Here is an 18481-nt window from a genome sequence, read left to right on the forward strand (position 1 = left end):
CGGTCCCCAACCCCCGGTCCGCGGATCAACTGGTACCGAGCCACCGCAGCAACAATTGTTTATGTTCTGCATGACAGAAAACCACACCCGAAATGCAGTGAGAAAGCCAATTTCAAAATCAACAGTTTACCAAATTATATATAGTCAAAAATGCCTTGCTACGCTTTTATTCTGATATTGTTCCCAGCAGTGTGTCGCAGTGTAACATCTTGACCAGTCTTTCTACTGCACCTATTGCTCTCGACTCCCCATACAAACAACACAACGCTGTTCTGAAATCACGCTCAAATTCAGGGCTCTACCAAATAAACTACAGTAGTTTTGTTGACAGTGACATTGAGGTATTGCATCAGTTGTTGACTGGTGGCTTGGGGTCTATTATAGCTGCGTGAAATTAAATTAGCCGCGACCTCACAGCGCTTCATTGCTTGCTGTAAATGATTCTGCACACTTTGATGCTGACAGGCGGGCTCAGTTGCCGTTCCTACTGATCACAAACCACGCTGAGTCAAATGTGTCATTTAAGCCGGCAAATTTGTCTAATAGACTAAAACTCATGGGGATTTGAATTTTCTGTAGGGTATCCAAATGCCCCAAATATTCGATATATACAGTCCTAAGTTCTCAGAAGGGTGGCCACTCGTTTGAGTTTTTTTTATTTTTTTTGGCCAACTGTACTGCAGCTCCAACTGTAAGATGTGCATTCAAAGGTTTATGGAAAGTCATATGTAAAGATGAAAGTGCACTTTAGATTCAGTTTGAAAGCAGCGTGTTTAATTTTACTTCTGCATCTAACTCGAGAGCTATTGACTCAGGCAGTTTTTTGTTACAATGTGCTCTAAATTAAAGTTTTTCACCCAAAAATTCAAAGCACTTTTCAAATCAAAAAACATAATTACAACTGAAGCGTTTTGAAGAAATTGAAGCACCCGTCGAAAGCCTTCAAACCTTTCCTTCCCATTGACCACTCGCGCTGCACTTATCCTTTACTCTACGTAGGCCAGCCTGGCCGGTTAATTAAGGTCACAGAAGAGGCGCCGTGTGACGTGGTTTCAGTGAGGCGAAACGCGAGACGCAGCGAGAGACAAAGACAGCAAAGTCACCGGAAATGCACAGCATTCCTGTGGGATGAAGCGCTGACAATCAAGGGGAGGCGCCGCGTAGCGAAAAACATGTCAGGTATTTCTGACCGGATGAAAGAAAGTGAGGCAGGCGAGAGAAGCGAGGCGAGGCGAGGCGAGGCGAGGCGAGGGTGGTGGGGTGGTGATGGCTTTGTTGGAATGGCAGCTTTGTGTTATGCAACCTCTCGGGAGGTGATGTAAGCTCGGAGGTGTTTCAACCTCTCCCTGTAATCACAAAACGAGGCCTTTGTCTGGCTTTGATAGGCAGGTTTGCGGACGGCGCTTGTCTGTTCTGCACAAGTGCCGTGCCAAAAAATACCGGCTTACCCAAGCCAGGGTGAACATCCAAGAGGAGCCTAAATGTAGCTTAGAAGCAAATATTTTCAGGAAATAATGAATTATGCCAGAAATGTAAAAGCTTCGGCTAAATTGGTAGAAGTCCAGTACAGTGCAACCTCTGAAAGCAATGTGTTCAAGGACGCTCGCCGAGCTGCAGTTCACAACAAGTTTTTGCGATTGGAAATTAATCGCACTTCATAAAACTTTTATTAACTGCACAGACAATGTTTAACCCTTATGCGGTATTTTGTCCAATAATTTGATCTTTACATTAAGGCGTTTCACATGAAAGGGAAAGCATTGAAAGAAGACGAGAGGGGGCTGAAACGTCACCCGGACGGTCACAACATGTCAAAGTTCAACTCGGCTCGACCACTTAGGAATCACGCTTCTAGGAGTGTGCCATCCCCTGGCTAGAATACTGCGCGCATCATGAGAGGAAAAAATGACCCAAAAGGTTTAATGTATTCATCTTCTAAAATATTTTCTGTGTAAAAAAAAAGTGGAAAAAACAGAATAACTTTTAGTCATAAATTTGAATGTTGCCTCAGATATTTTCTCCCAAAAATTCTTAATTGGTACGAGAGTATAGACAAAGGTGGAAAAAAACTACAAAGGGGGTGTTAAGTCCCTATAGACGACATATTTGTACGTGATTTTTTTTTTTTTTTTTTTTATCTAACCCACACGGAGAAAAGATGTTTTTAATCCAATCAAATTTGACTGGAAAAAAGTTGGCAAATGTGTAAAAAGAGGCGTCAAATTTGTGAAAAGTCAAGCAATTCTGTGGTTTTTGTCTGCTGAATATGTACAAACAATGCTCCGCTCAAATGTTATTCAAATACCACAAGGTCGCTTGTTTACAGCAGATTTGATTAGCTATGACATTGGAGGACTTAGTAAATAGAACAGAATAAACCATCCAATCATCCATCCATTTTCTATAGCCGTTTATCCTCACTAGGGTCACTGGCTTGTCGGTGTCTACCCTAGCTGTCTACGGCCAATAGTCGGGGGCCACCCTAGAATGGTTGCCAGCCATTGACAGGGGACACTGGGACTAACACCCAATTACACCTAAAGACAACTTAAAGTGTCCAGTACACTTATGCATGTTTTTGAAATGTGGGAGCAGGCTGGAGTGCCTGTAGAGACCCCACGCTCGCTCGGAGAAAACATGCAAATGCTACACAGGAGGGCTAGAGCGAGTTGGAATTGAACCTGGAACTGTGAGGCGGACTACTAAGGACTCCACTCGCCGAATAATCCCAGTAAATCTATTTCAAATATTTTACCCAAAAAACAACAATTGCCGTTAACACTACAAAAGAAAGACAATCACAGGTTCATCCTATATGGCGAACTTGGAAGGAAAATGATGAATATCATTATTTGATGGCGAACCAGAAATGTGATCCTGATCATTCAGAACCTCAGCCTTTTTATTCAATTCCCTGAAAGTATAATAAATACTTGGACAGTTTGTGAATGTGTACCATGAACTACATTCACTGGCTCGTCAATGAAACCTCTGCCGATAGGTTGGAGCACCAATAGCTACTAAAGTTGAACACATGCAGGTCTAATGAACGTGAAACTTCACACGCGCAAATGTTGCCTGTTTTTTACCGGTTGCAAGACTCCATTTCCTATGCCAGGCTCCAGCTTTGCATCTTAATGCTTCATCATCCATTTTTCTTGGCAAGCTAGAGCCTATCTGTTAACTTCAAGTGAAAGGTGAACACCTTAATCCGGTCGTGTTGTCAATTACAGGTCTGAGAGTATCAAGAGAAATCCTACGCCAGTATGGAACCTGGATTTTAACCTCCCACCTCAGAATTGAGAAACACATGGTAACCACAAAGTCAATGAGGTGTAGTGACAAAAGTCATGCACGGTAAATCATTTGAGAAGGTATGCTGAGATCTCTCATGATATGCTAACATTACGGGACAGCATCCACTGCCGCCATGGGGACAGCACCAAAAATGTGTTAGCGAGAAACGGCATCATTCGAAATGAAGCTTCAATCATTACGGCATTAATGGCAGCTTTTTCCTGAAAAAGCTAACTTGGATTGTTAACTTGTCAATTGTAGTGGAGTTTGACTCAGAGTCCGCTGTTGGACTGAAGCTAAAACTGGCATTTAAAGCAACAACTACAAAAGGTAAATATCACTTTGTTGGCATTAAAATGGAAAAATGAAATTCAAACAAAACTTCTCATTGGCAGCGGGAATCCGGGATGGTCGGCGGCACTATTCTCGCAGCGGGAAACGTGCCGCGGTGAAGCCACGCTGTTTTATATGCGCTCCCTCAAGTCTGGTCGGAAACATCAATAAACAAAGAAGAGCCTCTTTGAACATGCGCGCGTGTGTGTCTGTGTGTGCGTGCGCGGGTTCAATAATGGCAAAGGACAATGATGAAAGCATTTCAAGCGAAGGGGGAGTTGGGGGACCTATGTGAGCGTCACCTCGTGTGATTTAATAACCCGCTCTCCGGAATAAACAGCGTCCAATTACGGCAGCGCGCATCCCATTAATGACGGAGGGACGGGGTAGGCGGATGGCGGGGAGCGGAATAGGAGGGGGTGGCATTTTTAACGATAGCGAGCGAGGGGAGGCGGGGGATGGGGGGGGGGCTTGGCGGCAAGCGGGGGGAGAATGACGGGCGGCAGCTACAAAGTGCTCTAATTAGCATGATAATGATCTGCCATTAGAGCCTTGCTCTACAGCTGTGCGCTACCCGGAGTTGGAGCGAGACGGGAAGGAAAAGAAGCGGAGGCAAATAGAGGCAAGGAGAAAGGAGATTCCGAGCGGCTAGTGGACGACAAAGATGAGGACAGGAGTAAAGGTGATGATGGGGGGGGTTGGGGCGAGAGGAGGATAGTAGGTCAGGAACAGAAAAAAGAGAAATTAGAAAGCGGCGCAGGGTGATTAAAAATAGAGCAAGCGTGGCGTAAAAGGGCTGACGGGAGATGAATGTCTAAAAAAAGACGGATAACAGCGGAGGAGAGTTGGCGGGAAGGACTGCGGCGAGCAAGCGGCGGGGAGAGAGAGATTGAGGGGGGCTTGAAACTTGGAGAAAGATCTTCAGAGGCACGCGCGTAGATTGAATCCCTCCGCCTCAGCACCCCCCTCCCTCTGAAGTGAAGGACGCGTCGCGGATGAAAGGAGCCTTAATGGAAGCGCTCAGCGGAAGATGAGAGTGCAGCAGGGACCCGTCGTTCCTGGTTAGCGCTCGACTGCGGCGACTCAACTTTGACCCAATGCACCGCCAGAGATCACAATCTTACCTGTTCGACCACTTTCGCAAGGGCTGGGACAAACAGAAAGACAAAAAACGAGCATGTATAGTCCAAAGGTTACGTCTCACCAGACCCAGACATACAAGTGTATTTTTTAAAATATTTTTTTCCTCCACGCAAATACTGTTTTAAATAAGACTTTTGTCAAGACCTGACAGCTATCAAGAACAGAGTCAAAAACATATGCCAATCAGAAAAGTCTTTTTTTTTAACCAAATGCTAACATTACCTGCAGAGAAGAAATAAAATTCTCCTTTCTGTCACAAACAACCCATATTTGACAACAAGGGTGTGTTCAACTCTTTTTTTTTTTTTTTCACCAAGCAGTGTGATAAAATACACATTTCAGTGCTTCTGCGGTTAAACGTTCCAATGTATTGAACCAGTATCATATAATAATTCAGAACATGCTGGCTGTAAAACGCATGCCTCTCTAACCATGAAGCCATTTCCGCAAATCTGATTGCCATAGACATGGAAGACGTAATGAAAATGTAAAAAAAAAAGTGTCATACAGTGAAAAAAAAAATCACAATGACATCACAACTCAGTGTAATATTTAAAATGTAACTTTTGGTCTTGTTACCGCCAAGCGATATTCGTTTGGATTTTGTACGGTACACATTTCCTGAAAATAATAAACAGGAACAACACTTTTTTTAGCGAGCTGTCAAATGCATGCCAAAGCAACAGATGGTGCTGCAATCTCGAACAAAGAGGGGTGAAACTCAAGGCCTTGGATGCTAGATCCAGCTCCACAACCATTTCATATGGCCAGCCAAGGCAACTCATATGTGTTGCTTGTATATTCTTTGCACTTTTTTCTTTAAAATAGGTGCTGTGACCAATATCTCCTATAAAAAAAGGTTATAAAAATATAGTGCATTCAGAAAGTATACACAGCACTTTACTTTTTCCATATTTTGTCCTTTGAGGCCTATTGTATTAATCTCTTTTCTCAAAATTCTACACACAATATACATTAAGGCATTGTGAAGTTTTTCGGGGGTCTATAGTCTATGTAAGAGGTCCCATAGATGACAGTGTATGTCAGAGCACAATCACTAAGCATGGAGTCACAGGCACTGTCTGAAGACATGCGAGACAGGACTGTCTTTAGACACAAATCTGTTGAGGATACAGAAAAAAATCTGATACTTAGAAGGTCCAAATAAGCACAGTGGCCTTCCTTTGGAAACACCGGGACTCTTCCTAGAGCCGCCAGGCCGTCTAAACTGAGTGACTGGGGGAGAAGGGCCTTAGTCAAAGAGGTGACCAAGAACCCAATATTCATCCTGTCAGACCTCCAGTATTCCTCTGTGGAGAGAGGAGAGCCTTCCAGAAGGACAACCATCTATACAGCAATCCACTAAACAGGCTGATGGAGTCGTCAGACACAAGCCACACCTTAGTAAAAGGAACATGGTGGCCCGTCTGGCATTTGCCAAAAGGCACCACATTAAGATCACGAGAAACAAAACTTTCTGGTCTGATGAGACAAAGATGGAACTCGTTGGTGTGAATGCCAGGATTTATGTTTGGAGGAAACCAGGCATCGCTCATCAACAAGTCAATAACATCTATATGGTGGTAGCAGCATCATGCTAAGGGGATGTTTTTCAGCAGCAGGAACTAATAGCTAAGGAAAAATGAATGCAGCAATACACAGAGATATCCTGGATAAAAACCTCCTCCAGAGCACTCTTGATCACAGACTGGGCTGAAGGTTCATTACTCAGCAGGACAACGACCCAAAGCACACCGCCGAGATCTCAAAGGATTGGCTTCGGAACCACTGTTAATATTCTGGGGTGCTCCAGCCAGAGCCCACATTTGAATCCGATTGAACATCTCTGGAGGGACCGATTTGACATGTATAGCCGGCTTTTTAAACGTTAATATCGCTGAGAATCAGCTTAATTGATCGTGGCAGCCAATATCGTGATTGCGATGAAATTTGATTGATTATCCAGCCCTCGTATGAGCCAACTAAAAGTTCACATCACGATTGGTCCCGGGGAGGTAGATCAAGACCCTAGAAGGTAGACCCTGGTGGAACTGTTTTGTGTATGAAAGCAGGGAGGTACTCAACTACCAGGGTATGTCAGGAGATTCCTGATTTGGTTCCTAGAATCTGAAAGGGAATCAGGAAAGACTGCGAAAAAGTATTTAAAATCCCTTCTTTAAAGGATCTTGGATCTACAGCACCAAAACTTATTTGGAAAGTTGAGCTCAGACAAAACAGGTAAGTCACAATCACAGCGGATGGAAGAATTCAAGGTCTGCTCTGCGAACAGCAGGAAGCATCCATTTATCACCGGTGTCATCAAAACTTAAATATCCAAAACCCAAGAATGTTTCATGTCAATAGGTCCAATAACTACCGTATCCAACCCCCCCTTCGTGGTCATTACCATTCTTCTGTGTCGCGCGGGGTCAACGACACAGCGCCGGCGGGGACACAGGAGCGCTGACTCAGCACAACTGCGGCGCGCTGAGTCAACCCCTCGAAATTCAGCACCTCTGTCTCACGGGGCCCCGTCCTCTGCGCCTCGCTCCCGCCGAGCGCAGGCTGTCGCGTCGGCGTGCTCGGATGAGCGCTGATGAAGACACACGGCGCGGCGTGGCCAGAGACGAGGGGCCATCCATTTCTCTTAGGCTCATCTCCATTCCCGCTACGGCGCCGCCAACCTCCCTCCCTGCCTTTTTCCTCCCTCTCCCGCTGAGTTATGCCCGCTCTCTCCCTCTCACGCCTTCCATCTTTCTAATTTTCACCTTTAATGCGGCAACCTTTCGCCCGGCTGCCAGCAGCGGCGCGTGTGTTTTAACGCGTGCGCTTCCTCCTTGACGGGCGCTGCCTTGGCCTCTAATCTCTCATCTGGTTTGATGTAATTAGAGCTAATGATGATTCCCTGATCCTCTGAGCGGCTCGTCCCCCTGGGCCACAACAGCGAGGAAAACTAGAAAGAGCCGGGGAGCAGAGGAGCGCTGATAAAAGAGACACAGGCTCGTTTAGCACAGCTGATAGCATGTTGTGTGTGTGTGTGTGCGCGCGTGTGCATGCGCCTGCCTTGTGTGTGCTTATTTGTTTAGAAAGATTGATTCCCTGCTGATGCCGCGAGCAGCAACGCAATTACCTTGCCTCGTAGCCAAGCGCTGTCGTGTGTGTGTGTGTGTGTGTGTGTGTGTGTGTGTGTGTGTGCATGCGTGAGAGTGTGCGCAAGCGCGTGTGTGTGCTTAGTGTCGAGGGTTGATTGGCGGCGCGCTCGCAGACTTAAGGCCGGCTGCGGAAAGCGTCAAGCAGGAATAATCCTTCATAGCCGTCCTGAGCATTAAATACACAAACAGCGAATCCCCCGATCGGGGGGAGGGGAGGGGCTTTTAAGCCAATCACCGAGCGGAATCACCGGCAAGCTCCCCCCCCGATATGTTTTCAAACCAAATTGGTCAATTAGAAGCATAAACAAAGGGAAAAAGCTAAGCAATATAACATAGTATGGTATCGCAACCTCACTCTTATTAAGTGGATCCACGTGCAAGCTGCAATATGAGAAAAATCAGTGATAAAGACCGGATACATAAATATAGTATACTGATTAGTATTGCATTTTTGGAATCTAAATAAAGTAGCAAAAATCCACTCATTTTTATCTCTCTCAAGGGTCGGCCAGTTTGCCACTCACTGTTGACTGGAAATGACATCACAATTGCTTGGAGCTACTGTCCTTACTTCACTTATAAGGTTTTGTTTTTATTGCGGTTAAGTTGTTTTGATTTTGGAAATATTTCCAGGAAACTGAGCATTATTGCACTGTACCTATTTTCAATGCTGTTTTTTTAATATGTTAAAGCAAAAAGTTAACCAGCCTTAATGATATTCTGCTCAACGCCACTTAAAAAGCTGTTTTCATTTCATCAGCCAAATCCACCCATTTTCATACATCTCAGGGGATTGCCATTTTGCCACTTGTCCACTGGAAATGGCATCACAGTTCACAGTTCGTCGGGCTAAGATAACCCATCACGGCATACCTTGTGAACATCACATTACCAAACTCAGAAAACAAGTTAGCCCATTTCAGCACACTACCTATTTCTATTATACCTAGTGTAAAGAAGTTCCAACATACCATTCAACTTTTCCATTTTAACATGGAATGGTTGGTTTGTATAGAAAACGGCAAAGTAGACTGCTTTCTGATGAACGGTTCACTTTTTTTGCACCCTCCTGTTGTGTTATGGGGAGCAATATTAGATATGTGTTATGGTTTGCTTGTGTATGTGACACTAAAATGACTGATTCCCATTAGTTCTGATTGGTACATTGACCATGTAAATGGTCCCAAATTATTTGAAGCATTTGACGTTCCAGTTGCAGTGCGGTATGGTTTGCCCGTGTGCCTTGAAGTCAAATACTATACGCTGGTACACAGACTTCAGTATTAAGCCGACGAGAGAGTTCTTACAGACATTGCGCAATGTCTTCCTGTAAGGGTCCAGGCCAGGCTGAGCGTTGTGGCGGCTTTCACTGCGACAACTCAAACATATGGTGCTTTCTAATGCCAAATTTAAGTGTAAACAGAACAAAATCTTCTAATTTTAGTGCATACAAGCAGACAGGAGTGTCTCTAGAGTGATTTGGTCGAGGTTTCACGATAATCATTGCATAAAATAGCACCAGCGTGCACTTTAAAAAAGTTGTGCAAAAAGTGGCAGAACTTTAGTTGGAAATATTTACGTAAAATGAATAGTGATTGCTTTTTTTTTCTTCTTTTAACCAAGAATCTAGATTGTCTTATGTTCATATGATAGTGAAGTCTGTGGCTAGTGTATGCAGGAATTGAATCATTTCTAATACGGTTCATTTCAATTGAGCGTTTCCACGCCACAAAGTCCCAAAATCCTAAAACCGCCCCACATTTCAGTAACCTCTAACATTTGCATGGGTAGCAAAGATAAATGTTGGTTCAGTGCAGTATGGTAAGTCAGTGGTCCCCAACCTTTCGATCATCACAGACCGGTCAACGCCTTAGGGGGGGTGCTGGCTGCTCTAAAAACCGCATCATCCTTCTCACTATGTATTTAATATCAACAGCGGCCAGAGGCGGCGCCAAAAAAAACAAAGATCAAGCACAAATGAAGTGTTAAACAAAATCATCTCCAAAACATTATTTCGGGTGCAGCCCACGCGGCCCGGTACCAGTTGATCCACAGACCGTTAACGGTCCGCGGACTGGGGGTTGGGGACCACTGTGGTAAGGGACTACGGGTTATTCATTGCAAAGAGGTCCATTGCAAAGAGGTCCTAAAGTATTCATATCGTTTGACTGTTTGCTGTAGGGTGAAGCTGAAGATGATCAACAGTGAATTTCCACTTCTGTGCTAAAATGGAACGCAAGAGTGGATGGAGAAAAAAAATAAAAACGCAAAAAGAAAACACTTTTTAGCCTCATGCTGAGGGGAGGAAAAACTAACCCGCAGGCTTCCCTCGATACACAACCCTTCACATTTCCCCACAGAGACCCTCCACCCCTACAGCAGGCTTTGATGGCGGGGCTGAAAGGGTCTACTTACATCCCAAATCTCCAGGCTACGTGATCGTCTGTGATCCAGCTGGAGGAAGAGAGAAGGAGAGGGAGCAGGGTTAGAGAGAGCGGAAGGGAGGCTCGCGCGCGACGGCGTATGGGGGGAGGGGAGGTGGGGGCAGCTGTAGCTATTAATAAGCCAAGAGTGGAAAAAGAGAGCGCCGAGCCTGGAGATTAAGGCTCCGTCCCAATTTTCATTCCGCGTCCGTCTCTCCTCGGGCCCCACGTTGTCTCTTCCCCCAGCCCCTTAACGACTCTCCAAACAAACAATGATGCCTCTCCTGCTCACCCAAGGAGCAGGCGTTTCCAAATGTTTAAAGATGAGCTGATAATTGCCCGTTTTTACAACGCCAGGTCTTATGAGGGAAAAAGGAGCCCGCCGGGAGCTGGAAGGAGGGCATAGCCGCTTGCCGAAAAAACAAAGGAGCCAGCGCCACGAGGGTTGGGACTCACCACCAGGCTCCCGCTGGGCCATAGCAACCTTTGAGCAGGGGCAAAGATGACATGAAAAAGGGAACCCCCCACGCCATCAGATGGTAGAACCTGATAAAAACATAAACAGAGACAACGGTTGCATTGTCGACGACCGGACCGGGAAATTTTCCTTCTGACGTCAAGGAAGTTTATTAGCAACATTTTCCAAACCAATTTCCACAAAGTTGAGCGTTATCTCTTTCATCAATTGAGTTTTCTTTTCATTGATGTTTCCTTGTTAGAAAGATTGTATAAGAATGCCGCTCTATAAAATTCCAAGAATTGATCATTTTTACTTCCACTTAAGAGGTTCTGTTTTCATTGTGACGTGGGTATTTTAGGGTGGAAATATTTTGTGACCGAATTCTACAAAAAATATTCACACCTTTGTTTTTGTTTTTTTTAATTGCTTGCTTTTCAGCAGGATTGGCCAAATCCCAGGAATCCTTTTGCATTTTCATTGCTGTTTTTTTAATAGAAATATACAAAAAATATAACCAACTTTAACAATATTCAGATCATTAGAGACCACTTATAAAAGTGAGTACGATTTTACAATTATACAGTGTTCCATTGCTATTTCGCGCTTCACTTTTCACAGCCTCAGTGTTTTGCGCCCCCCCCCCCCCCCCCCCCCCAAAGAATCGTCACTTTATAGCAGCGCGTGATGCACTGCGAATCTCACATGCTCACGCGTGGATATTCCACATGATGCGCCTCCACTGCTCTACACTGCACGACGCAGCCGTGATAATGAATGAGAGCGGTTCCACATCCTGCGTATGCACTGCATAATGGCTGCGCTGCTGTTCACCCACATGACGCAAGCCTTGAAAGATCTGCACCACTGGAAAGTGTTGGGTCCCCAGGACTCGCAATACTAAAAAAACTATGGGTCCCAACAGAGGGGTTTGCAGTCCCAAAAATTGAGCAGTAAAAAAGAACAAATTTAAGGTTCAAATTGTATTCACAAGATGTAGGCAAAAACCAACAACAGATATTAAAACATGTCACAGTAAAATTTATTTAAAATAAAGAATGAACTTATTTGTAGCCTCCGCCATCAACTTCTTCATATCGAAACCACTGACTATACAGTGGTATGAAAAAGTTTGGGCACCCCGACCATTTTCAAGATTTTCCTTTAAAAATCATTGGTGGTTCAGATCAGCAATTTCAGTAAAATATATCATATACTATAGCAGATTAAAACTGATATTTGAGAAGTGAAATGAAGTTCATAGGATTTACAGAAAGTGTGCAATAAATATTTAAACAAAAGTAGGAAGGTGCATACTGCTAAAATTGGGCACCCCAACATAAATGACATCAATATTTAGAAGAGCCTCCTTTTGCAGCAATAACAGCCTCTAAACGCTTCCTATGGCTTCCAATGAGAGTCTGGACTCTGGCTGAAGGTATTTTCATTTTTTCCAAAACATCTCCAATTCAGTCAGCTTTGATGGATTCGGAGCATGGACAGCCCACTTTAAATCACACCACATATTTTCAGTACCATTCAGGTATGGGGGACTGAGATTCCAGAACGTACTTGTTCCTCTGCATGGATGCCTTAGTAGAATTTGACCAGCGTTTAGTGTCGTTGTGTTGTAGAAGTATCCAGCCCTGGAAGTGAACGTGAGAACGTGATTGTCTAAGGCAGCCAAAAAGTATGAGTCACATGGAGAGGAGGCTCCCGCTGCAGGCTGCAATTGCAATGTGTGAAACAATTGTCCGATGGACGCACGTTGATTTGAAAGTATGCATCATGTCACCTTCTGTTTGGGGTTTTTTTCTGTTGTGGGTTTATTTAGTGGAGTTTTAGTTTATTTCGCTTTTCGGGTTCATGTGTTTTTGTCCTCCCGTCTTTGTTTTGTGAAAATTGTAAATTCCATGTCTGCCTAATTATTGTCCTTTGTATTTAAGTCCCAGTTTAGTTGCAGTTAGTTGTCAGGTCATTGTCCAACGTCGTTGCTTTTGCCATCTACAGTGTTACGTGTTCCTGTTCCTTCATCTCCCTGTCGTTATTTCCCATGAGTTTGATTTCTGTCCTGAGTGTTGTTTTACTTCTTTACCCTCATCTCAGCCCGTATTGGGTTTTGCTATTAAGTATTATTAAATCTTTTATTTTGAGCACATCACCTCCGGCTTGCCCTGCATTTTTTTGGATCCACTTTTCATACACACCTCTTCAATATGCCATGCCGTCGTTACACATCCCATGGCAAAAATTATGCGTTGGGGACGCAGGGAAATGAAAGCACCGCTGTATTTACTCTCCCATTTTAAATGAATCGTGCGGTGAAGTATTACCAAAGCAAACTTTGCACAGCTTGGTTTAGAAACCTACTTTTTTTTGGTTTTTTTAAATGCACAAGTTTATAGTCCTTGCACAAGCGCAGTTTGACCTTCCAAAGACTATGGCGCTGTGCGGTAGAGCGGAGACGCATGCAGTGGGCGGGGGTGTGCAACGTTGTTGTGGCGCGGCGCAGCTTCTACTTCACACTATTCACTTTTCGTGGGGGTTTTCTGGTCCGCATTAACTGCGAAAAAAGAGGGAATGCTTTATACTCGATGCATACCCACTATTTTTTAACACAGTATTCTAATACATATTGTAATTGTGTAAGTTTAATTAAGCAGTAAAATCCACCCATTTTTAATTAATCTCAAAGGGGACGCATTTCACCACTTGCTGTCCACTGAAAATGACATCAGTTGCTTAGAGCTCAGGTAATGACCAATCACAGCTCAGCTTGTAAACGTCACGTCAGAAACTCAAAAATACAAGTTGCAATGGATAAAAAGGTGAACTATTAAATTTTAAATGAAGTTACAACTAAACTGCAGTTTGCTTTTGTTCGCCATCATGCTTTATTTTAAAAGATTTCAGCGAAAGTCTTCTGAAATTAAAACTGAGCGTTACTACTTCACTAATGAAGCAGAATTTTTTTCAGCGCATTTTTTTTTTTCAAAAGAGTGAAGGACTAGTCGATGGATTCTGTTGACTAAATTCAAAATTTGGAAGCAATTCAAATTGTGATTGTTTGGCCTTGGCATATGTCTGCATTGAAGTACGGAATGCTCTAGTAAATCAACTTTTCTCTTCCTCAGTTCACTTCTTGCCTGCTTGCGTGTACAAAAATAAAAAGGAAGGCCTGAACAAGGTAATATCAACTCTAATTACCCCCAATGCAGTGCAAAGGTTGATTTCCAAGACGGGAGGTCTGCATGAGAACCGCAAACAGGAATTCTGGTCTCCCTTAGCAGGTGTTGCCGTAATTAAATCTGAAAGCTCAGCTGGGTAAATGATGAGCAAAGAATCGAGGCAAGGCAAGGATTTAATCTACTCTATTTTTCTATGCATTAATCAGCTTACCTTCACGGAAACATTTGAAGAAAGCTGAACGGGCTAAAACTGCTTTGGGGTGAAAAAAAATCACTATTAAAGGCAAAAAAAACTCAAGCACCATATGTGCATGTTGGATGTGAAGATTGTGTGTCTTTTGGGGTTGTCCATCAATACTTTATACAGAAAACAGCATCAGTCGCTCAATAGAGTGGAAGTCCTACCCTGACATCTTCCGAGCGTGGTCAATCGAGCAGACGCGACAGGGCTGACGCACACTCAATCCAATTCGGCATGTGTGCGCGCTACCGCTACTACCAACCACACACACACGCACACACACATTTGCACGCGTGCACACACACAAGCTCCCTTTTTCCATTTCGCTGCATATCCCGCCTCTGCAGCCGTCTGATGGACACCAGTGTGAATATGTGGGAGGCGATGGCGTTAAAAAAAAAAAAAAAAAGTGCCGGCTGGTGGTTTAAATAGAACAGGGCGGTGAGTGTGGGAGAGGGACGCACAGATTGGGATTCAGCGCGTGAGCGTGAGAGAAAGCTGAAAATCCAAAAAAAAGAAAGGGGAAACAACAAAGACAACTTTCTAACAAGCGCTTTGTTTTCGTTTGTGCTTCCTTTGGTCAAAGTTTAAGGAAACTAAGATTGCTTTGTCAATAGCCTGTATCACGCAGAGCCTGCATCAGAACATTTGGAACGTACCGGCTCTCCCTATTTATAAAGGGGCTTTTGGCCTACGATGAGATCAAAGGCCTTCGGCACAACAACCTCCTGCGGCATGGCTCGGAGGTAGAGTGGTCGTCTCCCAGCTTAGAGGCTATGGGTTCGATCCCCCGCCATCATGACCATGTTCAAGTGTCCTTGAGAAAGACACTAAACCTCGAGTTGCTCCTGATGCTGCGTCATGAGTAGGTAAACGACGAGTTAGTGTAAAGCGCATTGAGTACCCAAGGTAGAAAAGAGCTGTATAAGTGAAAGTCCATTTACCAACCTGACAATTGGCCACCTTGGCCCCTTTTAACGTCGGCCTACTACGACAGCAGGTCGGCTCAGGAAAAGCACTGCGGCGGGGCCAAATACTACGTAACTTCTGCGCATGCCGCGTAGTACTCCTCCGTGCCATCGGCGGCGATAGTCACTGATAATACACATAATTTTCCATTGCAGGGGGCAGCTATTTTGGCACTTACTGTTGACTGAAAATTTCATCACTACGCTCAAGGCTTCAGGTAACAACCAATCACAGCTGACCTGTTTTCTGGGTTTGGTCACGTGATGTTTGCAAGACTGAGGAAAAACAGGTCCTCTGTAACAAGTTGAAATGTCAACTTGTTATCTGTTGAAAAGTGCTGCGCGCATGGATTAGATTTCCATCCCCTGTGACCTCATTTACAGTTATCATATATGAAGATTGTAAGTACTGTATGACAATCAGGGCTGCTCCATTTGTATCGTTTCGTGTCTTTTACAGTAATTACTGTGACACTGATGTTAATTTTTCTCAGACCGTTGACGGTGTTCAATATCACGTTATCTTTAGGCTAGTAGACTTTGGTCTTAGTTTTAGGTATTACTTATTCAATGTTTTTTCTGGATGATAATCTTATTTATAGTCAGTGCGGCGAGTGCAAAATGTTTTCTCTTTCCTAGCTGAATGCAAGCTGTGGTGTTGGGTGCAGAAACTCGACTCTCACCCCATCATATTGCAGGTTCGTTGCATGTCCTTCAGGCGAAGTCCATTAAGAGGATTGTCTCATTGCAAGATGTCACAACGCGCTTTGAAAGAAAGTGAAGCTGTTTTGCAGATTTTCACTTTATCCTTAATGTAACAGTTGATTCATCCACTCCGTAATGGTGTGTCATACACACATAGCTTCCTCCTCCTTTTAACGTTTCCATTCACGGTCATCATCATCCTCTTATTTTTTTGTTTATTCGATGAATTAGAAGATGTCGGAAATTTAGGAGCCATTTCGAGAGTGTCGCAAGCAAACAAATTTACAATGAGAGTTCACGAGGCGCAAGTGTTCAGCAGGCTGAGAATACAAAGTACACGGCAGGCTTTGTAGGCTGCATATACAGGCGTCTCTGTAAATAAGCCTGCCGGGTTGATGGACCAAGCCACTCAAATGGTAGCGATTTGAAGAAGGATGTTTTTTGTGTTTTTTCCTTCTTTTTTTTTGTTTTTTTTAGAATGCATAGCATTAAAGCTGCAAAACGTGAAGCGCAAAACTAGCAATGAAACAAACACGTTGGGGTTATTTAAAAAAAAACAAAAAACAATGCTTTGTTTTTCAGGGCCCAGAACAAATGAATGACATTCCAATTCATTTCATTGATGAAAACTGATTTGATATTTGAATAAATTGTGTCATGGGCGGGTGACGATGTGTATTACAGTCGTAAATCAAGGTAAACCTGCAGATGTTAGACATAAACTGCGATGCATCTGGGAACACTAAAAAAATAAAATGATGAAGCTGCAGAAAGCCAATTAGCGTAGTTGCGCTACCTAGTGGCAAAATTGGAAAGCAACTGCCATTTGAACACGTTCGGGGTACAACCCATGATTAGCGCAGAAGAGAATCCGGTGGCGGACAAAAGACTTAAAATCCAACGGGAAAGGGACAAGGGAGTACGGTAAGAAAGCGCTCGCCAGCAGGAGGAGGGATACAAATGGTGAAATCAGCGCTGCCGTTCCCTGGTGTGACGCCTGCCGGAGGAAGGGGAGGTGAGGGGAGGAAGAGGGGAGGGAGGGTGCCTTGTCAGGAAATCAATGTCGAAAGCTCGCAGACACACCGGCTGCGGCGCGCGCACACACGCCGCTCGCTCGCTCGCTCGCTCGCTCGCTCGTTCGCTCGCAGCACAGGGAGAGAGGGGAGCTGACGAGGTCCAGAGCGCGCGGCGCAACATGGGCTTAATGAGGCACAGCAGGGCCGCGACGCGCTCCGTATTACGCACACGCCCGTGCGCACACACATGCATGGCTTGCCTAGAAACCCCCCAGCTTCACCCCCCAGCCCCCACCTCCTCCCGCTGACATCTCTCTGCCCTCAGCCTGAATCCGCCCTTCAAACGTGCATTAGCATACGTGTCTCTCTCTCTCTCTCTCTCTCTTTCTCCCTCTCTCTCTTTCGGCCCCCCCACCCCCACCCCCACCCCCAGTCTTTTCCTACGTCGCTCTCTTGCATGCACTTCAATCAGTCTTGGCTCATCCCGATTCTGCTCCCCCTTTCCTCTGGCAATTTGTTCATTCATAAACCATCACAATGAGCCATCAGTGTGTGTGTGTGTGTGTGTGTGTGGGGGGGGGGGGGGGGGGGGGGGGGGCGCTGAAGGGTAATTGTGCATGCGTGCAAAGGCACATCCCCGCCCGACTAAACACACACAGCTTACGTATGTGCAGTCAATTCACGAAAAGCCCCTCGACGCCTTTCGCTAACACACGAACCGATTAGCGGAGCGCCGTTTTTTTGTTGTTGTTTTTCTTTTTCATTCTTCTTCACAGCACACACAAAAACAAAGGCACGTCCTCCCCCGCCTCTCACTTTCGTCCTTAGCCCATTTTATTCTGCCTGGAAACTCTGTGGGTTTTCCACTATTTTTCCTGTGTCGTGTTCTGTATGAATAACATGAGGAGTTGGGGCGCAAATTGGCCCGCTTTCGGACAGTATCGCATTTACCCCCCTTTCACGCTGCCTATCAAAGCCGTCAACTTTCCTCTTTTAAAGGGCATTTATTATGGAAATTAACTTTTTAGAGCTTTTAAATGTGTTAAAATGTTAATGTCTCACCCTAAACACCCTGAAATGTAATTTCCCTTCCTTGAGCCATTTTTTTTTTGCTTGTTCTGCACTCAGATAAGTAGAGCTGCCGAGAAGCACAATGACGTGACGCGTGTTTACCCCCGTCAGTAAACAGCAACGCTTCATTTATTAGTTACAAGGTTTTACTGTTGAACGGTGAAGGGGTGAAAAAGTGCACTTGGGAGCACACGGCCAGACAAACGGCGGGCATTGGTAGTCATCATCTCACCGAGGACTGCATGGTGAACCTTCATCAGTACAAGAGTGATTTGTTAGAAAGTCACCATGTGCATTGGCTTCATTTAAACAACACACTAATCCTGGATAAAGATCACTTTGATTTGGCGTTTTTCTTCTGCTACTAACTTCTTACATTCCTAGTTAGGAATGTCACAAACAAAACACAACTTCATATTTCACAAGAACATAAATCGCCAATGTACCAAAAGTAAGGTTTCAACATTATACCCATATATATAACGTC

At 44.5% G+C, this 18481-nt stretch overlaps 1 protein-coding gene across 1 annotated transcript in view; it reads right to left on the minus strand.

Annotated features, from left to right (window-relative positions):
* Positions 1 to 18481, minus strand: part of LOC148423996 (cyclic AMP receptor 1) — a 112032-nt gene that overhangs the window by 61728 nt on the left and 31823 nt on the right. Inside the window, exons 7-8 of the mRNA XM_088415866.1 lie at positions 10805 to 10894; positions 10341 to 10379 (exon numbers count right to left, since the gene is read on the minus strand). Coding sequence (XP_088271992.1) covers positions 10341 to 10379; positions 10805 to 10894 — 129 coding nt within the window. The remainder of the gene's footprint in view (positions 1 to 10340; positions 10380 to 10804; positions 10895 to 18481) is intronic.

Source organism: Hippichthys cyanospilos, chromosome 5 (assembly GCF_059441005.1).
Source record: "Hippichthys cyanospilos isolate Australia breed blue-spotted pipefish chromosome 5, RoL_Hcya_1.0, whole genome shotgun sequence".
Taxonomy (NCBI): Eukaryota; Metazoa; Chordata; class Actinopteri; order Syngnathiformes; family Syngnathidae; genus Hippichthys; species Hippichthys cyanospilos.